The 23,857-nt window shown below is 43.2% G+C and overlaps 3 protein-coding genes across 5 annotated transcripts; 1 reads left to right on the forward strand and 2 right to left on the reverse strand.

Annotated features, from left to right (window-relative positions):
* Positions 4,536-5,436, reverse strand: LOC8074724. 2 transcript variants are annotated; one of them, XM_002448507.2, is made up of 3 exons: positions 5,298-5,436; positions 4,930-5,178; positions 4,536-4,822 (listed from the first exon to the last, which is right to left on the reverse strand). In XM_002448507.2, the coding sequence occupies exons 1-3, from the start codon at positions 5,307-5,309 to the stop codon at positions 4,796-4,798; spliced, it is 288 nt and encodes a 95-aa protein (XP_002448552.1). In that variant the 5' UTR covers positions 5,310-5,436; the 3' UTR covers positions 4,536-4,795. The 2 variants fall into 2 exon arrangements, with proteins under 2 accessions (XP_002448552.1, XP_021318523.1); XM_021462848.1 differs by having other exon boundaries at positions 4,536-4,860; positions 5,298-5,435.
* Positions 8,309-15,438, forward strand: LOC8074725 (putative disease resistance protein RGA4). 2 transcript variants are annotated; one of them, XM_021462663.1, is made up of 6 exons: positions 8,309-8,599; positions 8,681-8,761; positions 9,432-9,758; positions 9,908-12,403; positions 12,855-14,883; positions 15,232-15,438. In XM_021462663.1, the coding sequence occupies exons 3-5, from the start codon at positions 9,455-9,457 to the stop codon at positions 13,859-13,861; spliced, it is 3,807 nt and encodes a 1,268-aa protein (XP_021318338.1). In that variant the 5' UTR covers positions 8,309-8,599; positions 8,681-8,761; positions 9,432-9,454; the 3' UTR covers positions 13,862-14,883; positions 15,232-15,438. The 2 variants fall into 2 exon arrangements, with proteins under 2 accessions (XP_021318338.1, XP_002447115.2); XM_002447070.2 differs by lacking the exons at positions 8,309-8,599; positions 8,681-8,761 and having other exon boundaries at positions 9,057-9,758.
* On the reverse strand, positions 19,429-22,728 carry LOC8066801. Its single transcript, XM_002448508.2, has 3 exons — positions 22,323-22,728; positions 21,582-21,802; positions 19,429-20,270 (listed from the first exon to the last, which is right to left on the reverse strand). Exons 1-3 carry the CDS (start codon positions 22,582-22,584, stop codon positions 19,596-19,598), a joined length of 1,158 nt encoding a protein of 385 aa, XP_002448553.1. The 5' UTR covers positions 22,585-22,728; the 3' UTR covers positions 19,429-19,595.

The raw sequence follows: 23,857 nt of genomic DNA on the forward strand, positions 1-23,857 counted from the left end.
AGACCAACCAAGCATAACTAGCAGAGACAATGAGATTCCAAAAGCAACCATAGATAATCCATGAGGGTCTGTTTATCCAGCATGCAATCACCAAAACCATAGAGAGCCTAACAGCATAGTGTTTAACGTTGGTCTTACGTCTAGCTAAAAGTCTGGCAGGTCTATCATCTATTACAAAAGATGGTTCCTTCTCTCTATCAAGGAACATGTCAGAATACACCAGCCTATCACTAGGTGTAGGTTTCCATCCTTCTTTCCTTGATCTCTGCTTTTCATTCTTCTGCATCATTGTTCTTGTTCCTATCAGCATTCTGTCCGGCCTCCACGTGATCCTCTGGCACTTCTCCCAACTGCTGGTCTCCCTGGTTCCTCTGTTCATCCTGTATCACAATCCGAGCTCGGGCTACAGGTAGACTCTTCTGCTTTTTTGCCTGCAAAAGGTCATCACTTACTTCAGCTTCCTCCATTCCACACAAGTTGATAGCAATTTTTTTAATTGCTTCTTTTTTCAGAGTTGGTGGTGTTACACAGCAGGGTAGGCAACATTTCTTTTTGGTTGGAGTTTTATGTTTAAAACCACTTTTTGAGCTCTAAATCCTGGGACTTCTTCTTACCTCTGACTCCACCACCACTGGAGCAATCCTTTTGCAGCTTCTCTTTTTGGGTGGTATCTCCCTTGACATTGTTGAATCTGCCAAACATTGCAAGTCATGCTTAGGGCAAGTAGGGGGGATTGCAAAATTAATCTGACCAAACTCAGGACAGTCCAAATTTGGGGCTAGACTGATCAGTAGGTTTCTTATCCAATTAAAATTGGCAGGGTTCAAAAGTTGAACAATGAAGAAGTTTGCCCAGTTACCAGGTATTGCTGTGTGAATGTATGAACTATTACCTGAGGTGAAGTACTTAGCCCACAACCTGTTTGCCTCAAGATCTGCTGGGTCTATTTCCCTATTGATGGTTTGGGACCAAGCCATTCCATCTTCCACCTGTGTTCCTTGCACTCCAGGTCCTATGTGTTTGCTGATGTTGTTATTGTGCTGGAAGTTATCTGCAACCATGGCCCCATATATGTCACTTTCTATTGGGAGTAACTGACCAACATTCAGTGTTGCGGGTGTAACTACAGCCCTCTGACTTTTAGCTAAGTCTTCTTTGTGTTTATCCTTTTGGTCTTGATCATTATGGTGGTCCTCAGTTTGAGCTGCATCATTTTGGTCCTGAACTTGGTCATTTATGTTGATTGAGCTGCCAAAAATCTTGAGTGATCCAGCCTGGCTTGTGGGCTGGGCTTGAATACTATTGGGCCATTCCATTGCCCTTTGATCTTGCGGCCCAACCCCTTCAATTTGAATTTGGACCCGGTGTGCATTGTTAACACCGAGGTTTCCCTCCAAATCTCCTTCTTCTATGCAGTTCACATTAGCCTCTTGTTCCTCGGTAGCCATTAACTCTTCAGGTGGGAACTCTTCTACCAGAAAGTTGATGGGATTAGCTGGCGGTTGATTTGGCGCGTTGTGCTCCTGCTGCATTCCCAACATCAGCTCTAGATTTGGCTCCTGTGCTTGCTCAACATGCTGAGGTTGGGGATTCAGTTGGAACACTTCCCCCTGACCTTGCAACAGATATTGAGTTTGGTAGCCTTGTCCAAAAGGGTCATCTTCCACTGGGTTAATGATGACCGGGTCGAGATCCTGGTCATTTGGTGGTTGATTAAGATCTAAACCATGAATGAGATTTTCTTCTGCCTCAAATAGCTCTGCATTGTTCTGTGCCACTACTATGTTGTCATCAGCCCCAGCATGTTCCCCTTGGAATCCCTCATGATGTATCTGAGCTAGCTGTTGCTCCACCTCTGCTATCTGAACCTGCACATTCTGTAGTTCTGCTTCCACTTCTGCACTATCTACTTCGTGGTTCATGTCTTCCCCCTGATCAGGCCAAGGCTCCCATCCACCTGCCTGTGCTATTCCATTTGCAGGTTGTCCTAGGCCGAGAAATCAAAAGGCATTTCCTGCTCCAGGATGTTGTTCTCTGGGACCTGATCTTGCGGTGGTGGCATTTCATAGGCAATCTTACTACGTACCACTTCACACTGTACCGTGAAAGACTCTCCCCCAACTACATCCGGGTCTTCTATTACTACGAACTGAGGCACTTCTGTGACGTCTCTGACTCTAGCCTTCAAGATGATGGAGACTTCTGTCCCCTATTGGACCTGTAGGTCAAGGACTCTGGCAAAATCTCCTACTGACTGATAAATAATTCTTTCTGCAATGTAGTCTCTAGGAAAATCCAGTAAGAGTATCCAACACTCATGATTGAACTCAGCAGTACGCCAATTTCTACCGCGGTCATGCTTGGTGAAGGTGAGCAGGACATTATCAAAGACATGAGGACTATTCTAAATCAAGGTGTCTCTTGCATGCGCATAAGTCAATCTAACCATAGCCTGCCCCAAACTTGTTTTCTGAATACTCAGATATTGCATAGGCACTATTTCTCGAAAAAAAATCTCTGAGCACACTGCGGACATTTCCAAAGAGCATAGGGTTACCGGGAAGAGGGTTGATGGTGACGATCGCCAGATTCTCGTTCCTTGGCTGCGGCCGGTATGGAGCGACCGCACGCGTCATAAATCTTCTATTCGGCACGTGCAGTGCCTCCAGGTGCTCTGGAAGGAACGACTCAGGGTCCGCTCGCTGAAACGCCATTGCTTCGTCCTCTGTTACAGGTCGATTGAGGTCTAGGAGCTGTGAGTGGTGTTGGCAAGGATTGTGGTTTCCCTGAGCTACTGTGGCACCGCTGCCAGAGGAAGACGAAGGGTCCGAGGGGAACAGTTGCCAGGAGCTGGGGTTAGGCGGAGTAATAATGTCTCCTTCCCTGTGCTCAATAGCTATAACCCCGTTATTGGGCTGGCGGCCCATAATGGTATTGGTATTATTCATGGCCCTCCCGGAAACGGGGCTTTTGGCATTGACATTGGAACCCCGCACAGACAGACGGGTGGGCTGCTCCACGCGTTGCCAGACCTTGTTGTGGGATAGCACAGGCGCGCGATAGGCCACAGAAAGATTTTGCTGTCTGGCCACAGGTTTGAGAGAGAGGCAACGGGCGACAACATGGCCGGTTGAGTGTCAAGCATGGCATCTAATAGGCTGAATACAGTTGACTCGCCAGTGATCATTAGCAAGACAGCGTGAACAGTGCCTCTTCTGCTTCATTTGTTCCCAGGCGACAGGCTTTGGCTGAGAGAACCGAGAGAGACGCCTGGGGAAGGTGGAACCAGCAGCAGGCTGAGCCTGCACCATGTCATTACTGGCAAGGCCCTTTGCCTTGTCAGCATAGGTCGTCCCGGATTTGCGGGAGATTGGCCTTGGCCCAATTTTTGTCGCGTTGGCCCCTGTAAGGAAATGAGGCCTTTCATCTCCGGCCATGTCGGCGCCGGCTAACGAAGCATTGCCACCCCGAATGCCTAGACCAACCGGAATCGTGTTGGCACCCGATAGGTGAACCAAAGGAGCATCGGTCAAGGAGGGGAGGTGACTCGCATCACGAACGACACCTCTACTTTTGTGCTTAGTAGTGGACCAAGAGCTATCTTCCTCCTCGCAGAAACGCAAAAACTCAAGCTTCCAGTTGGGGCCACCATTCCCCCACAGGAAGAAGAACACTTTGAAGGTGTCACAGGAGAAGAACTGGAGAGACGCGACGAAAAGACCAACTTTCCTAGAAGAAACCGCAAACTTGAAGGTGCGGTCTCCAAGCCTAGAGACAAAGAACTGAGACGCTAAGCCCCCCAAAGCAGCCTGCAGCAGGGATTGAACTGTTTTGACAGACAACTTGAACTTGCAACGGCCGAAAGCCGCAACAAGGGTGAAGGTGAAGCGATCCAGAACATGATGGGTGACCGGGGAAGCAAATCGATGCCGAATGCGCTCTTCAGTGGCCAGCCCCGGATTGAATGAGAGGCCTGGCAACTCCATAAACCCGGAAAGCAGGAAGGGAAAGCCTCTTGTAGCGAAGTTTACGGCGCGTACCTCATCAGGGCGAAGTCGAGGGTTGAACTGCCTGCAGCTTTGGTGTCTGCAGCTTCGACGTCGTCGCGCCGTTCAGCACGCCGCCGCATGCATCAATGTCACAGTTTCCTCATGACACGCGCGGCCGCCGCGTCATCCGTCGCCGCCTTGGATTGTGCCGACGAATCCGCCCGTGGTTCGGCCGGCGGCTGGAGGCCAGGATCCCTTCACGGGACGGGGGCCGGAGAGAGCCTCGGAGGTCGACAATAAGATGGTGCTTATGTGTCAAGTTCTGGTTAGTAGCCATGAACTTTCCGAGGCTGTTGTTTAATCTTTCGATGAATAGCATATGGTTGCCTGCATATATATATATATATATATAGAAACACGCGTTGCATGATATTGCATCAGAATTGTGATTGGTGAATGACTAGAGTGCTCGTTTGCATCGTTGCTTGCCGCTGCCGGGCAGGGTGATCGTCGAGTTTTCTGCAAATACGGTCATAGCACGAGGCATGAAACAAATGACGCGACGGTTTCATTTCATCAAGAACATTTGCAGGTTTCAGTTACAAGCCATGTTGCTAGCTCGTTCCGATCCCGATGGAACTACTGTTCCTCGGTAGAAACGAGCAAAAAGGTAAAAGCAAGGCGAAACAGCATGCATGGCTGAAATGTTTTCCCGTCTGTCCCGGCGCTCCCATCCTGGATTGCTTCAGGTGCGGCACGATCATTCTCCTTTGGAGTCAGCGGCAGCAGCAGCGAGCTATGAAGAATCAGCAGCCACAGAAGGCCCACTTCTTCTGCGATCCACCAGAGGTCCACGTCCACGTGTCAGCACCCGCAAGATCCACGGTGTGAGCATTGTGTACGTACGTGAACAGTGCCAAAAAAAAAAACAGACACGTACCTTGATGCGTTTGGGCGGCGTGTGCTGGCTGCTGTCGCCGTATTTGAAGTCAGGCCTGTACCCGCCGTCGTCGGCGCCATCGCCGTTCCTGAAGGCCGGCGGTATGCCTGCGCGGACGTTCCCGGGGCCGCCGGTAGTCTTCTTGCCGTCGCGGGCTTTCTGGAATATGACGGTGAAGCCCTCGGACGTGGCGGGATTCTTCACGTCCCACTCCCCAAACTTGGGCAGCGGACGCCCCTGCCCCTTGTCCTGCAACGCAACGCAACGGCATGCATGCATATGGATAGATCGATCGAGTACGCGCCAGACAGGAGAGGAGATGGAAGCAAATGAAGCAGCCAGGCAGGGTATAAGAGAACGAAGGATACCGGCGTCGCCATGGCCGAGCCCGAGAGGGAGCTTAGCCCTCCGCTGACGACGAACAGGACGGCCGGCTGGCCGCCGGGGACGGGAGGCCGGGAAAGAAGGCGGACGGAACCAGCAGGAGAAGCGGTGATAAAAATAGACGGGAGGGGTTGGCCTGGAGTGGGGTCGCCCCTATTTATACACAAGGGAGGTGCCGGTTTTGCTCCGAGAGAAGAGGCAAGAAGCACGGATAGCGCGGGAACGATTTGAGGTTCAGACTTCAGAGGACGTGTTCGTACCCGGCCGTTCGTTTCTTCCCCGTGTCTTAGTAGTAGTCAGTACTCTCTAGTACTCTCGTGTAATTACGCATCGCACGTTGATGTTTTCTTAGGTCTTCTTTGGATATGTATCCACCTTAATACATGTGTTAGAGAGAGTTAAGTGAAATTTAAACTCTTTCTCAATCCACTCAAAGACACGTACATGGATTGATGTAGATTTCACGTGGAACGAGAAGAGACAAGACTAAGGTTATGTTTGGTTCTCCTTACTAAATTTTAGCTAGCTAAACTTTAATCACTTTAGTAGCTACAGTTCCAAACACATTGACTTAAAATAGCTAAAATAGTTTAGTTCTATTAGTCACCCAAAAGTAGCTAAAGGAACCAAACGGGGCCTAAGTTCACCGAGCTGGCGTGGCTGTGCATATATGCCGGAACGATTTGTGTAGAGGATGCGGTTGTTTTTTTAAGGGTGCGCAAAATTTTTCTTAGAAATCAATAAGTGAACAAATTTAATTCAAAAAGTTGGCCGATCGAAATCTACATGAACTATTCAATGAAGACTTTGCCGAAGGCATTTACCAATTAAACTATTTAATCGAAGTTTTCTAACTATTATTCCAAATTGTGCCCATTTACATATTTATAAACGTATTATATTTCCATCAGATTTTATTTGTTAGAAGCATTATTTGTTGTTTTTCCTTTTGTTCTCTTACATGACGCATTTCTTGTTAGACACTTTCCAATACCATTATGTTGTTACGTTATCTTCTATACAAGTACAATATGTCTTGTGGTTAATTAACTTATTAACCGAAACTGATTCTGGTTGGTTATTTGTTTTTGGCAACAAATTCGGTTAACATTTGGTGGCCAAAACCAAAATTCTTGATAACATTCTATCAAACCAAATTAACCAAATGTCCTAACCAACTATCTAGCCGAACCCTGCTACTTGGAGAGAGTTCTTATGCAAAGGCAATAATACATGATCTAAGCACCTCACATTTTTAGCTAGAATCCAGATTCTACATTCACTATCTAGAATCAAAGTTCTCACTAAGAGATGAAATAACCTTAGCTTGTTCAACTTTTACCAAAACAAGATTGACATAAACAACATTATGTAGATGGTTAATTTAGTATTTATGGTATAATACGATTGTAATCTAGTGATATCCTCTGTTATCTCTATGACATATTTCTTATCCTCTAAGTCATGTACTACTATATGTCACTTAGGTTTGAGCAAAAGATATGTCCACGTACATTAAACCAATTCTAGTATCCTTAAAAAATTCTAGAATGTGGCTAAGTTTTTATTTCTCTCCACATATTTAAGAGGTCCCCTTTGTTATACTATATTTTATAATAGTACATCCTCTCTTCTTTTCTTTAGAATAGCTAGTGCTGATGGTGCAACAAGAAGTGCCAATCTTGAAAATTGAAATTGATAACAGGTTGTCAGAAAAAGAAGGAGAATATATAACAACATTGTTTTAAGCGCACATGATTGCATCAAAGACAAATGTTCCAACAAGTATAACAAATAAGTCATTGGTGACAAGACACCTGAGTGTTTTAATTTTGAGCATTCTTATTGTGTGAGTTTTCAATTTGAGGATGAGGGCGCATGCCCTCCTTTAGCCTACACTATGTTCTAATAGTGTTTGTGAGTGAGAGACTCATCTTGTGTCCATCATAATGTTTTTTTGTTATTATATGCAAAGCACTATGTTCTAATAGTGTTTGTGAGTGAGAGACTCATCTTGTGTCCATCATAATGTTTTTTTGTTATTATATGCAAAGCATATGCTTTAGGCAATTAGAAATATAAAGTAAATCAGAATCACAAAATAGTAGAGAAGTTAATTAAATGGGAACCCATTGGCAACATAAGTGGCTCTTATACTACTGGGGTGGAGAAGGAGTGTTATAGGGTCGAGATGGTGGACTAGAGCGAGGTAAATAGTCCTTTCTAAAATAAAACATGGCGACTAATCAAAATAAATATAGAATTAAAACCATCAGTCTAGCCAAGATTACACCCCTCGATCTAAGTTGTAAAGCATCTTATAAAGATCCTAATTAGGCAACAAATGTGTCGGGCTAGTTAGAGCTTACCTAACTAATTCTAGAAGCAAGATCACACAAGCCTATACAACTAGTACTTTAAGCACTTGGGAAGCTCCTACACAATCTAGTAAGCAAAAGCATAAAGCCACCAAAGCTCACTAGCAATATTCAATAACAAGGCTACACAAGCCAAATTAGAGAGCACAAATTACTTAACTACACAATGTAACTAACAAGATTACTAGAGCAAAATTAGCTACGCAAGAGAGATACTTTTGAATCGGTAGTTGACTCGATATAGCATAGTGATCAAAACATAAATTATTAAAGTTCCTTCTTCAGTGGAGGCTGTAGCCTGTAGACTTTCTAAAAATAAATGTCAGACATGTCATTAACTAAAGGCATTTGAATCGGTAGCTATCAACGGTAAATTACCAGTTAAATACAAGAATCTTCAAAAACAATCGGAAGAGGGTAAAATCATTTTCGCTTTTGTTTTTAATCATTTTTACAATTATTGTTTTCATTTTTTTTGTTTACCGTTATCGTTTTTGTTTAGGACTAAACATAAAAAAAAAACTCGAAAATGATTTCCGAAAATCGAAGATTACCATTTTTGTTTTCATCCCTGATGAGCACCGAGTGAACAAGCTCTACCGAGTGCCCGAGCGACGAGCCGTTTTCTCGCGTTGTTGCCTTGTTGGCATCAAGTGCCGGGATAAATGCGTAGGCCGTCCGCTCGGACTCGGAACGACACCTGCCGCGTTCATGCGTCGCACTTTCGCAGCCCGCATTTGCCTATCGAACTCGAGCAGTGGCGGTCCCAATCCCACCACCATGGCGCGGCGGCGGCGCGCCCTTGGCATGTTCGAGGAAATGCCACACCCGAAGCAGAGCAGCGTGTCGTCTACCGGTCAACGGTTCTACACTTCTACCACGCGCACTCCACTCTACTACCGGTCAAGGTGCTACTGCTACGTACTGCCAGAGTTTTTTTTTTCACCAACGATGGACTGGATTGACACGCTGCTGCTTGTGTAGTGCAGCCTCAGAGTGAAGCGACACACCAGCAGTACCGGCAACGGACCATCGGCTCCGCCCCATCCAAAGCCTGTTTACTCAAGCAAGTAAGTTCTTCACGCCTCAGGTGTTTTTTTACCTGTACAATATACGTTCAGGAATTCAAAGCACTCAGTTAGCTAGCCAAAAGGAATCACAACTTGGCTGCTTGTCACTTTAGGCCTTGTTTGGATGTTGTCGTATTTACTTCAATCCATGTGTGTTGGTGTGGATTGGAGTGGAATTTAGTTCAAGTTCCACTCCAATCCACCTCAACACATGTGGATTGATGTGAATACGACTACATCCAAACAAGGCCTTAAGAGTTAATGCAGAAAAGATATACTCCTGCCGACCTGTAAATATTCTCCCACTTCATCTCCAATCCGATCAACTTTCGTTGTTGGGCTGTGTGGGACGTGAGTCTTTGGTGGTTTACAACTTATTACAAGTCTTCCACTTTGAATTCGTTTCTTAAAAGTCTTCCACTTTGAACATATCAACTATTTGGTGGTATGCTGTAGCCAGCATAACTTAATTACGACCTCTCCCTCCTTTTTTTCTTGGTGGTTCCAACGCTAATGACCTGCTCGTTTTCCTCTCAACTTCCTAGTACCACCTTTGAATCCCCTTTAATTTCCTCTCCCAGCCACCCCAATTCCATCTCCACGCCTCATTTCCCCCCCTCACCATTCATCCTGTTTCTTCCTGCATCGTGCAACAACGGCCACTGCCTAGAGCTGACTCAGTTCAGTCACGAGATGATGCCGGCGGTGGGAGCCATGGTGGATGCAGCCATCGGATGGCTGGTGCAGGGTATCCTGGGGAACCTCTTTACTGAGAAGCTGGAGGCATGGACTGAAAGAATTGGCCTCGCCGATGATGTGGACAAGCTCAAGTCGGACATGAGATATGTCCAGATGGTGGTTGCTGCTGCCAAAGGGAGGAGGATCGAGAACGAGCCGCTGGCTCAATCCCTGGCTGATCTCAAGGAGCTGTTGTATGACGCTGAGGACGTGATGGATGACCTTGACTACTATCGCCTAAAAGAGCAGGTCCAGAGTGGTACGTGTGTTATATATAATCCTACAACAGGGACTAGTTAATTGTGTATCTTGTTTGCTTCACGACTGAGCACTGTAAGATTGGTCTATCTTAGTTTACATTTCCTAACCTTGCTAATGCTCCTGTTTATCCCTTCCACCTTCTCGCAGGCAATACTAGGGGTGGTACTAGTACAACTACTGCATGCAATGCTGCAACTTCATCGACGTGGTCTTCATGTTCCATTCAACAGCATGGAAGCACCTTCATAAGAAATTTGAGTAACTCTATCTCCATGGGTGGCTCTAGGGGTAAACGGAAAAGAGACGATGACCAAACCATTGCTGCCTGCACACACCTCAACCAGAGTGAGTTTTCTCGAAGGATTAAAGATATCAGTGGTAAACTAGGAGACCTTGCGCGTGATGTCAGTGACACTCTGAAAATAGATGGATCGAACCTCCCTGTAGCTTCAAATCTGAGTCAGAGCACACGTGTAACATCATCGTTTCTTGTTGAGCGTAAAGTGTATGGGAGGGATGCAGAGGTGAAATCCATCCTTGAGTTGATTGCAAGGAGCAGATCCAGCATAACTGTCCTACCAGTTGTAGGCATGGGAGGGATTGGGAAGACAACTCTGGCCCAGCTTGTGTACAACGATCCTAATGTAGAAAGTCACTTTCAGAACAAGATATGGGTCTGTGTTTCTGATAACTTTGACGTGCGTAGGGTGACAAGGGAGATATTAGACCGTGTCTCAGAAACAAGGGTACCAGAAACAGACAACTTGGATGGGCTTCAGGAGGACCTAGTTAAATGCATGGAATCCAAGAGGTTTCTAATTGTCTTGGATGATGTCTGGGATGATATGAAGCAGGGCTGTTGGGAAAAACTGTTAGCTCCTTTAAAACGAATTCAGACAACAGGTAATATGATACTTGTGACAACTCGGAAAGTATCTGTTGCAGAAATGACACAGACAGTTGAACCAGTCAAGTTAAGTGCTTTGGAAGGGTGTGATTTATGGCAAATGTTTATATCATGTGCGTTTGGTGATGAGAAATATGAAGAACATCCAAGTTTGTGCACTATTGGGAAGCAAATAACTAAAAAGCTGAGGGGAAACCCATTAGCAGTAAAAACTGTTGGTGCTCTGTTAAGAAAGAATATTAGCATCGATAATTGGACTAACATACTAAACAATGAAGAATTGAAATCCCTACAGGATATGGAAGGCATTATGCCTGCATTGAAGCTCAGTTATGATTACCTGCCGGACTCCTTACAGCAGTGCTTTAGGTATTGTTGTCTATTCCCCAAGAACTATCTCTTTGATGCAGTGAAGTTAGTCAGAATGTGGATCTCACAAGGATTTGTGCATGGTAACCACACTGGTAAAAAACTAGAGGATATAGGAAATGCTTATTTGGCTGATTTAGTGAACTCAGGTTTCTTGGTGAACTTAGGTTTCATCAAGCTGGTTGGAAGGGGCAGGAATTATTCGAATCACTTTGTCATGCACGATCTTATGCATGATTTAGCATGGGAGGTTTCAAGAACTGACTTTGCGACTATTGATGGCACAAAACATAAAGAAATCTTGCCAACTACGCGCCATCTGTCAATATTCACTGGCTTTTCTGCAGATTATGAGCCTAAATGTGGCAGTCTAGAGAAAATTTTGCTGCAACTTACATCTGTGAGAAAGCTGAGATCCTTGATTTTAATTGGTGGTTATCACCTCTCTTTTTTCACATCCTTCCAGCATATGTTTAAAAAAGCGGAAAATTTACGTTTGATGCAAGTCTCTGCAACTGAGGCCCATTTTGATTGTTTCATCAGTAGTTTGGTGAATTGCACACATATTCGTTATGTAGAGGTGGATCGCATTGGCTCTCCAAATGGAGTTCTTCCACAAGCTTTGACCAATTTTTTCCATCTTGAAGTATTAGATGTTGACCCCTACGTAGGTCTAACTCTTCCCAGTGATATGAGTAACCTTGTCAGCTTGCAGCATCTTGTTGGGGCAGGGGAAGCACTGTCAACCATTGCTAGCATTGGCAATGTGACCGCTCTTCAAGAGCTTCCTGTATTCAAGATTCAAAAAGCTAGTGGGTTTGATATAAGACAGCTTAAGTTCATGAATCAGCTTGTACAGCTTGGAATTTATCAAATTGAAAATGTAAGAAGCAAACAAGAGGCTAGTGAAGCAAGACTTATAGATAAAGGACAGCTAGAGGAACTGTGCTTGTTGTGGGATTCTGATAGCACTAGTTCGGAAACTTCAACAGAGGCAACAACTGAGGTTCTTGAGGTTCTTAAACCTCATCAAAACCTTAAACATCTCAAGATAAGTGGTTACAGTGGTTCTGTATCTCCAAGTTGGCTCGAAAAGTTTTGGTTCCTTAGGAAGCTTAAGTTGATTAATATTTGTCATGTACAAGAAGTACGAATTCCTTGTTTAGAGGAGTTGGTGCTATCTGGATTACCAAGATTAGAAAAATGTATGGCCACTTGTACGAGGGAATTGGATTTTTATCTACGGGTACTGATAATTGAAAACTGCAATGAACTGAAGGTCTTTACTCCATTTGAAATTCAGAATTTATGCTCTTCTGAAGTTCAACAAAGATCTCAGATGCTGAGCCTGAAAGACACTGGTTCAGGTAAGGGTGTGCAGCTATGTCTCTCTTACTCTCTGGGGTGTTTCTTTTTGGTGGGTCGTTTATTTAGTGTTGTTGTTGCTTAATAAAATAAAACATCAGTTTTAGTTAGGTTTTCAGATTTGTATGTTTTTTAAGGAAGCTATTTGTTCTGTACATTAATGTGATGTGAGCTCTCAATTTAGCAGTTTGCACACATGCAAATGTTACCTTCCCTTCATAGATTTTCCTCTTCTTTAATCACAACTAAAAAAGGTATCAAGGCTTGCAGAGTCTAGGAGATGCAGCTTTATGTTCAGGTAAGAGGCACCTCGATCATTCATTAATATAGCAAACAACTAATAACTTGAACTTGTTTCTCTTTTTCAGTAGAAGATGGTATCTGTTCTTACCTCTAGTAATTTTTAGTTCACTCAGTATATTACAACCTTGATTTTTTTTTCATATGTTGAAGCCGAGCGAAACAAATGGCTATCTGGTCTTCGTGTGCTAAAGATACATGGATGTCCTCGTCTGATGTTGTCACATCCCCTGCCGCCCGCTGAAAATACTCAAGTATCAGTTCAAGCGCTTCTAATATATCCAGCACTAGAGAGAATGAATTCAAATGATTTGTCGGTCATGTCCTCAAAGGAATTGAGAGTGCTTAATGCCAAAGTTTTGGAGTTCCGAAATCTAACAGACGTGACATCACTGCACATAGAGCGCTGTCCAAATCTGGTGTTTCTTTCATCTGAAGGCTTGAGGCAGCTCCTCAATTTAAGAAAGATGGCAATCGTCAGTTGTGGTAATCGGGTATCATCATGTATTGTGCCTAATGCTGACTCTGAATCCTGGAAAGGTACAGATCATCCTGCCTTTCCACGACTCACACATCTGAGAATCGAATCGTGTGGTGGTATAGCAGGCAGGTGGCTAACTGAAATGCTGCCTCATATGCAGTCCCTTGAGGAACTGGATATAGAGGACTGTCCCCAGATGAAATCCATATCAATCCATCATCCCAGACAAGAGGCGGAGAGTGGCAATCTGGCATGTCAAGCAGTCTTACCAACAAGCTTAGCCCAAGATGAGTTCCTCTTGCACATTCCACTCAATGTCCTTTCAACACTGGAGAAGTTTCATATTCAGAGGTGCCCAGAAATGCAGTTATGTAGCAGCAGCAGGGAGGGGTTTAGAGGGTTCACCTCCCTCACGGAGCTAATCATTACAGGTTGCCCTATGCTGATTTCTTCTGCCAATGAGAGGTTTTCCGTTCCACCATCTGTGTCATATCTTTGTATCGAGTTTCTCCCAAAAAGACTGCAGCCTTACTTTCCAGAGAACCGGAGCTCTCTCGGATTTCTGTCAGTGCGTGAGAGCCCAGACTTGCAGTCTCTACGGCTCCCTGTTGCACGGCTTTGCAGGAGCTCCAGATCCAGAGTTGTCGACAGGTGGCATTGGAGGGCATGCAGTATCTGAGTTCCCTCCGAGTCTTGTCAATTAAGATGAATCCTGAACTATCTGCTTCATGGGTTCGAAGGTGTCAAGACGTGCAACAGGGAAGTGGTCACACCCGTCTGCTTCCTCCGTTGCTTGAGAAACTTTACATCAGACATCTCCAGGATGGCTTGGCACCCTATTTGCTGGCCCATGGGACGTTCCTCTTCACGCTGGTGGTAGAGGACAGTCCGAACCTGACATCTTTGCAGCTGGGTTCCCTCGCAGCACTGAGAAACCTGCAGATTCAGGATTGTGGTTCCCTCACAACTCTGCAAGGCACCCTCCCCAAACTAGAAGTGTGTTTCTGTGACAGCCAAAACTTGTCTTCCCTACAGCTCGGTGCACTCACAGCATTGGAAGACTTGACAGTCTATAGTTGTGACTGGCTCACTTCACTGGAAACCTTGGCATCATTCGGGAACCTTGCTGATTTGGCAATATACGAGTGCTGCAGCGTAGCCCCGTTGCTGGAGCTTTTGTCACGACAGCCTGAAGGTTTTAGTATATTCCCCCGACTGGAGAGGCTATATGTCGATGACTTATTTGCCCTCGCCACGCCTTTCTTCAAACACCTCACCTCTCTCCGTCACCTAAGAGTAACTTATGATTCAAACAGAAACAGTGTCCGCTTCACGGATGAACAAGAAAAGGCGCTTCAGCTTCTCACGTCTCTGCAGGGTCTTGCAATTTTGGGGTTTCTGGATCTTGAAGAATTCCCTGCTGTGCTGCACAGTCTTCATTCCCTCAAAAGGCTAGACGTCAGGGGTTGTCCACGCATCTCAAGGCTGCCTGAAAAGGGCCTTCCACCATCGCTGGAAGTGCTGGAGATCAACGACTGCAGTGTGGAGCTTCAGGAGCAGTGCAGGATGCTAGCAACAGGGAAGCTAAGGGTCCAAATTTATAATTATCATCGTTGAACTGGCTGCTGGATGTCTCTGTTGGACACGCATTTCCTCCTGTACAACAAAGCTGTACCGTGAGCCTTTTTTTGTGCTTTTCAGGTATGCACTATCATAGGCCTTGTTTTCACCATGAAAACCAAAAAGTTTTCAAGATTCCCCGTCACATCGAATCTTGTGGCACATGCATGAAACATTAAATATAGACGAAAACAAAAACTAATTACACAGTTTATCTGTAAATCACGAGTCGAATCTTTTGATCCTAGTTAGTCCATGATTGGATAATATTTGTCACAAACAAACGAAAGTGCTACAATACCGAAAACTTTTCACTTTTCGGAACTAAACAAGGCCTGATCTTCTTACGGTGTTACCTTTCAATTTGTTTGATAGGATATACCCTCACTGCCCTATTGCTAAATTAAGCATTCATCCTACTTTCTGCAGGAAGTTGGAGATCATCCCGTGAGTGATTAACGGACCAGTGCAATGGTTACTTCGGTTCAACCGATTCACATCTCGTTGATGTCGTGCATGCATGAATTCAGATATGTCACCTGTGATGTATATATACTAAAATATTAAGATAGAAAATTATTTTATCAAATTCAGAGATGCTCTAAGGGACTAGAAAGTAGTCTCTTGTCTATAAAACCAAACAGGCCTCTGTTTTTGTTCCTAGGAGACTCTAGTATATATACTAGTACTAAACTTAGGCCTATTTAAATCTGATGAGGCCTAGGGCGGACTGCACGCACGGCGCCACGGGTTTCGCTTCAACAGTTCAACACGAGGAGCGCCAAGGAGATCTTCTCCGAGAAATTCGGCGGCGGCGTTCCCCCCGGGTTTCCGATGTTCGGCGGCGCCGCTGGGGCAGGGGAGGCGTCGAGCGCGCCGGTGCAGAGGAAGGCGCCGCGGATCGAGCGGCCGCTGGCTTGCACCTTGGAGGACCTGTACAATGGGACCACTAAGAAGACGAAGATCTCCAGGGATGTGCTTGACGCCGACGGGTGAGACCGCTGATTTCTTGCCCAAATTGTTTCCTGCAGAGTACAGACTGACCACAGGTTCTAGCATTCTGTTCTTCTTGTTCCAGCCTTGATGATTCAGCAGGTCCGTGAGGGGGGTTTTGTAGGGATTAGTAGAGACTTTTTGTGCTAGGTCGTGTTTTTTGTTATTGCATCTTCTGACTTTGGTTGGCACATTGTGCTTGAACATTAGAATTTTAGGGCATGAGATTGACAAGAGAGAAAAACTTGATACGGATGCACAATGAAAGAGGACTAGAGGAGATAAGGCAAGAACGATACAATAGTGGTTTAATCCGTCTTATGTCTTATTATGACAGTAATTGTGTATGAGGCATACACACGCGTGTAAGCACACAACACTTACCATCACCACCCATGTACATGTGCACCTAAACCCAGTGAGAATTTATCAGAGGCATTTATGGTCTCACAGTGTGGGTACATGCAACTGATTTCTGCGTAGTCAATTTGTTTGGCACATGCTTGTTTATGTGATTGATGAGTGTTTAGTTCTGAAACTGTACTGGATGGATAAGATTAAGCATTAAATTATCATACCAAGTTGCTAGGTTCGAGTAGGTTGAAACTTGAAATGGTCAAAGCTTTTTAGTTGTCCAGAATAGGCAATCTCATTATTTTTCTATCTAGCTTGTTTTGAGAATACATTTCATGTTTGTGTGCAGGAAACCAATAGATCGTGAGGAGATCCTGGTGATATATATCAAGCCTGGATGGAAGAAGGGTACAACGATCACCCTTCTTGATAAAGGCAACGAGGCTCGTAATGCTATACCATCAGATCTAATTTTCATAATAAAAGAACAGGCGCACCCCAGATTCAAGAGAGATGGGAACGACCTTATCTACACTCATAAGATCTCTCTAGTAGAGGCATTGACAGGCTGCACAGTCCAAGTGACGACCCTGGATGAACGAACCCTGACAATTCCTGTGAAGTCAGTTGTCAATCCTACTTATGAGGAGGTTGTGCAGGGTGAAGGTATGCCAATCACAAGCGAGCCGTCTAGAAAGGGGAACTTGAGGATCAAGTTTCAGATCGAGTTCCCCACTAGTCTAACAGGTGAGCAAAAGGAGGCGATCCAACAGCTTCTGTCTTGAAGCTCTCTGTACAATGTGAATCTCGTATTAGTTTGTGGAGTAGTTGGAGTGACATTAGCTGAATGTACCGTCACTTTTTTTTCGTGCTGGTGTTGGCGTATTCTCTTCTAGCTATTGTGCAACAAGCAACATTACACCCATCTGCTAACCTTCCAGTGCAACAAAAGGATCAAGTTTCAGATCAGGGACTGTATTATAGTGCACAAGATATAACATTGGGAAGCCAATTGCTAGTGAATAACATTACACAGCTGCCAAACAGACCCGTACGGGGGTTTGCTCCAGGACTTATATGGTACGTCGGTACCCTTCACCGTGCGCAAAAGAATGAAGTTTCAGATCATGGACTTGTTGAGCAGAAGACATTTGAGATGAACCTAGCCTTGTGCAATGCACACCACTGAGGTCTCGTGCACTTGAGCATCCAACAAACAACGTTTTAGAAACCCGGCGCGATGCAACTGGAGGCCTTAAGGGAGACGACTCCACGAACACAGAGAAATGAAAGATACTATGGGCGCTTTGGTTGCCTGGTCAGCTTGAACCAGGCCCTCCAGATATAGGCACCCGCATGTTTGGTTTCCTGGTTGACCCTTCCAGCTAGGCTGCACACTACGGGAGACAGACGCTTTGCCGAGTGTCAAAAACACTCGGCAAAGGCCTAAATACATTCGGCAAAGCCTTTGCCGAGTGCCACACTCGGCAAAGAGCACACGGCAAAATTCTGGTCGGCAAAGAGGTCTTTGCCGAGTGTTTTTTATCGGGCACTCAGCAAAGGCTTTGCCGAGTGCCGACACTCGGCAAAGAAAAAAAATAAAAAAAGCTGAAAAAATAGGAAAAAAATTTTTTTGGAAGGGCTGCCCATCAACTAGCACCCACTAGCGGTGCCCTCTAGGTTTTTCTTAGCTTTTTTCTACAAAATCCACAAATAGGGCGCGAGCAGGATTCAAACCCGCGACCTTGATCTCAAGGTGCTCCCTCCTTCACCACTGCACTACACCGTCAGTTGTGATTACATTACGTTTTGGTTCCTCATATATGATACTAAATCATATGTAAATTGATTATTTGAGTCTCTAAACGATTTCAAATCAAAAAGTTGTCAACTACAAAGTTTCATAACTTTTTGAGATCTATAATTTTCATTTAGAAAGTTTCTCCATCCAAGGTCGTTTACAAAATTTGAATTTCAAATTTGAGAAATTTAAACGTAGTTTTTGCATGACAACATGATTTCAAATCAAAAAGTTATCAACTACAAAGTTTCATAACTTTTCAAGACCTACAAAGTTTATTTAGTCAGTTTTTTCATCCGAGATAATTTCAGAAAATCAAAATTAAAAATTTTCAAATAAAGACGCAGTTTTAAATTGATAAGGTAAACTCAAATGAAAAAATTGTCAACTATAAAATTTCATAACTTGTCAAAATCTATAAAGTTTATTTTGGTTGTTTGATCATTTGCTCATCTGTCATGCTAATTCTAATATTTTTCACAAATCTTATATATCTCTCTTGTAGTTCTAGGAACTAAGAGAGAGAGAGATAAAATTTGTGAACAAATTTATTTTCACTTTACCAAATGAGGAAATGGCCCAAATAAAGATTACAGATCTTGAGAAGTTATACAACTTTGTAGTTCAAAACTTTTTGATTTGAATTTGTTTAGGGCTTCAAATTTTGATTTGAATTTTTCTTTGCCGAGTGTTTCTTTTTTTGCACTCGGCAAAGAGGGTCTTTGCCGAGTATAAAAAAAACACTCGGCAAAGAGGGTTCTTTGCCGAGTGTAAAAAAAAACACTCGGCAAAAGAAGGGCAAAGAGGGTTCTTTGCCGAGTGTAAAAAAAAACACTCGGCAAAGAAGGTCTTTGCCGAGCGTTTTTTCTTTAGCACTCGGCAAAGAAGCTCTTTGCCGAGTGCCCGAAAAAAAACACTCGGCAAACCACTACACACTCGGCAAAGAGCCAGATTCCGATAGTGGCAGCGGATGAAGCGGGCCTGCATGCATGGGAACAAGAACCAAACGAATCCCGACATGTGATGAGTCTGGCCACATTAGGCCTGGCTGCGGCATGCGAGCCAGGCTGTGACCAGCAACGAACCAAACACGACCTATATTTCCTGTTAGATACTGGAAACGATTCGCAAGATATTTTCATTATTACATCAGTTAAAATATGCATTTTTTTCCTAAACACGTTCGCTTGCCGTACTTTTTCTGCCAGCCAACAGTGTTTTTCTCTCATAATAAATCAACGAATAGTATTTTCAGCCATGACTTTTTAGATCAGCGAACAGTATGCATCAACAAGATAGGAGAAAAATAGAATTTCATTATGTTGACTGAGAATGAATTGAGATTGAACACTGTACCTAACACTATATGCCCTCACTCGCTAGCAATAACTTAACTGCGATCTATATAAAGCAGGGGGCTGGCATGATGTGATACATAACTTAGAATATTATCATGAGACTGTAGCCGGGAACAGAAATTGATGGAATAGATTCCGTAGGCCTTGTTTAGTTCACGAAAAGGAAAAAATTTTGAGTTAACACATCATGAGTTCCAGAAACGACAATCACAGTGACGACTGACGAGTTCATATGTTTCTAACACACATCATGAGTTAACAACAAATATCAAATACATTAAAGAAAACTACCTAAAATACGAAATAACCGACCAGGAGATAATAAAACCAAATTTGCAGCAGCCAAGCCCATGATTTAAGCCAACCCCAGGAGAGATGTCGCCTTCACCAGCTGTCTTAGTCTTTGCCATGGAAATCTCTCGGTTGAAGTCAACGACAAGACTGTCCTCGCTTACACCAGCTGTCTTAGGCTTAAAAACCTTCACTTTGTTTACCACAATCTCATCACCTAGAAATGCCTTCACACAAACATTCAGCTCGCCCCCAACTTCAACAGATGCAACACAACGTGAAAGCTTGATACTTCCATCTCCAACAAGTGGCCCTTCATCACCAGAATCTAGTAAGATGACTTTTGCACCAGGTATGCTGGCAGTACCGGCAGTGAACTGGGCACGTAAACCATGTGGCCATGATCCACTAGTGATTTGCACATCGATTGTTGCCTCCACTGAACTAATAATAGAGCCAAGATGAAACTGCAATTCGCTAAGCTTGCTAGCATACTCCCTTCCAAAAAGATGCGAGTTAAGCAGAGGAAAGTGGTGGTAATCTACAGCTAGAAAGCTCAACCATTGATCCTCAGACTCAGTAGTGCCCTTAACTTTCAGATCAACCTCAAAGGTCGCAGGGTCCAACACCACAACAGCACGTGTAGGGCCTGTCAGTTTCAAATATGGATCCTATATGCAACACCACCAAATTATGTTAAGTAAATTGAAGTGAACCTAATAATAAAACAATACGGAGCATTGCAAACCAAAATTGTAAACTCAAAGTAAACAACAGAAAAAGCTGATACAGAACATTTGTTCCGTGCATCATTGATTGACATAAAAAAAACAGCACATTTGCTGTGTAATCATGCATGTATTGTTTTCAAGACAACTCAGAAGATATCAGCCATGATTAATTTTTGATCTAGAACCAGAAGAAGTAATCTTTCTTTGGTCCATGTATTATTTGATTAATATACTATATAAAAATATAAAAAACAAAATATATAAAAATAAAAACCCTCTATAAATATGAAATAATATCTACCTAAAATCAGATTAGTTGATTTGTATTTTGAATTCTATCTATGTTCTATATATTTAATAAGGAGTTCTTACTCTTTCTGTTTTTTAGAAAAATCAAACATAAAATGCTCCTATTTCTTTATTTCGTAATGAGTTATGCTTTCGACAATAACAACAAAATTTTCTTAATTCTAATTGTCCAGGCGTACTATATCTAGAAATCCCCAATGATTCCGTATTGGTACCTTTTCAAACACAACTAATACATTCCAAAAACTCAGGTATGCTATTTTATTAGCTTATAATAACAGAGGGAGGAGAGTGAGCCAGAGTCATGTACAAGTTCGCAGGACAACCTCCGGGCACTCACCATATCCCTAAGTCCTAACACAACATGCATGTGCTCCCTATATTATGTAATAACTCCAATGTGTAAAAAGGAAGTAATTAGTTCAATCTAACAAGAGTGTGCCAGTTTGATTAGTAAATAGTTTTTGCTTCTCTCACATATATTGTCAAACCTTCTGTTTTGAAAATTCTTGGTTGACCCATGCGGACTTTGAACTCATTGTGTCTGCAATTTCGTTGCTTTAAGTAATGATGAAATTCAGGTTTCCCGTTGTGTGGGAAAACAAATTATCAAAGTACCAAACATGACAGATTCAGTAATCAGCAATCCCTCCATTCCAAATTGTAAATCATTTTGACATACATAGAAAAACGACTTCCAATTTATAATGGATGGAGTACATAAATAAATTATATAAAAAAAACAGAAAAAAAAAAGGAACTACAGACATGGAGACAACATTGTGAAACATGCCACACCCGCCATGGTAATAACAGACAACAGTACTTACAGCCAACAGGAGAGTTGGTGAAGAAATTAAAATATGACTGCTTCATCATGCAGCACAACAAGAAGCATCAATCAAGGAATTGAATGACTAGCTAGTAAGAAATAATACGAACCTCTCGGGTAATGATTTGGCAGTGGTGTCTTGGGCGGTCAAAGATGATATTGCGATTCTGATCGATGCAGTCACGTATGGCAACCATCCCAAACACCTGGAGCGGCCATTGTAAACCCACTCTCAGTTTTGCGATTTTGAGTGAAAAGACCTGCAGGGTATCTTGTGGGCCACCACAACGATGAGGCTTCTCGAACGTGAAACGCTTGTTTAGGATCTTTGCTGCAAGTAGATTAATTTAGAGTAAGTTATTATGGAGTCTATCAATCAGCGACAATAATGAATGCACATACAAAGATAAAGATGGCATCTTGACTACTCTGTCAGTATTAAGTTTATATATTGGTGAAGTTGTGATCCATCCATGCTAGCACATATGAAAGACAGAATATGTGATTGGATCCTTTAGGAAACTTGATATGTCTGGCATGGAGCCAAACATTGTTAACCTTGCTGGGCAAAACGACCTAAACGACCTAGCTAGCTAGGGCAAAAGGCCAACATTGAACAACAGCCCCCAGTTAAGACTGCATCAATTCAAGCCGAGATATAGCAAACATAACATAACATTATGATCATCTTGAATTGTTGAGGGATAGTAGAAAACGACTTCAGGATAGGAACAGGCTACCGGCGGGCCAAAAGCAGTAGGATCGAGGTACCAATTGCAAATTAAAGAGAGGTTCCAATTGAAAATTAAAGAGAGGTTCCATGGATTTGGAAGAGCGAAAAAACAACTTACTAGTGTCTTCGAAGGAACCGCAGTAGCTCGAATATCGCTGGTTCCATGTATCCCTAAACTCGCTAGCCTCGACGCCGAAGTAGTCGTCGATCTCGCCCACTTCCTCTACTTCTTCTTCTTCTCGTAAACCCCCTTGCGCCAGCCACCTCTTATGCGACAGGCTCTCCCACCCTTCGACTTCCGGCACCGTACGCACCCTCACCTCCGCTTTTGTCCTCAACTTTTTCGGCGCTGCTCGCATAGATCCCATGCCTATCTCCATCGACGCCGCCGCTAACGACGATCGATTGGATTCCTCGCTTCCGCCGCCGCGGCGCCGCCGATCAGTAGCCCACCTCCACCGGCGAGCGCATAAATAAATAGGCCCAAGCTAGCCCAACCTTTTCCGTGTCCAATTCCTGAATTTTTTTCTTAATTTAACACCTTTTTTTCCCCAAAAAAAAATCGCATTTACACCCATACGAGACATCAACCCGATTTTGGACTCAAGGGACTTATTACACGTGGCCCTAGGACCTCAAGAATTGCAAGCAGAAGTCAAATGAGACGCTATGGCATCTAATGACGATATATTTTAAGTAATAAACGCTTCTTCATCAACCATGAGATACCAGTAATATCCAGATGTATCAATTAAATTTATTCTTCAGAGATGCTTATAAAGATAAGGTGTGTATGCTATTTAGAACACTCGGTAAAGCCACATTTACACTCGGCAAAAGAGTCTTGGCAGAGTTCTATCCGGCAAAGAGATCCTCCCCAACATGCTACAGGATGGTTTCTTTGATTTCGCAATGCATGAAGACTAGTTTCACTAGGTTTCTATGTTTTTCTCTCTCTCTTCATTAACTCGTTTGACACATTAGTAAAATATCTAAGTTATTGGATAATTAAGGGCAGTTCTAATACTAGAAATTACATATACTTTCTATAGCTATTAATTTTTATAGATACTACATATAGAAATCATAGTCTCAATGAATAGTTTCTACATCCAATCATATTTATTCTCTCTCCATTTTCAATCAATCACATCACTTCATGTCTTGGTTCTCGTGTAGATATGGCTTCTAACTTAGACCCAGTTTCTACGTTACAAGATAATTAAGAGCATTCTCAATGCTAAAAAATATATATAGTTTTTATACCTTTTAATTTTTATAGACACTACATATAGAAATCATGGTCTCAATGGATAGTCTCGACAGAATATTTTTTTTATCCAATCACATTTATTCTCTCTCCATTTCAACCAATCACATCACTTCATGCCTTGATTCTCGTGTAGATATGGTTCTAACTTAGACCAAGTTTTTATGACTTTTGCTATTTCTCTCTTCAATAACTACCTTGCCACATCAGCGAAACGCTTGAAAACTAAATTAGGAGTGCCCGAATAAGCATAGAATTTATAGTAGTTTCTACATTAGGAGTGCCCTAAGCAAGCATCGGTGGAAACCGAGAGGGTCAGGATAATGTCAAGCGTTAGTATCTTCTTCTAATTTTTCGTTTTTTCACTTCATTTAATTTATTTA

Source organism: Sorghum bicolor, chromosome 6, assembly GCF_000003195.3.
Source record: "Sorghum bicolor cultivar BTx623 chromosome 6, Sorghum_bicolor_NCBIv3, whole genome shotgun sequence".
Lineage (NCBI taxonomy): Eukaryota > Viridiplantae > Streptophyta > Magnoliopsida > Poales > Poaceae > Sorghum > Sorghum bicolor.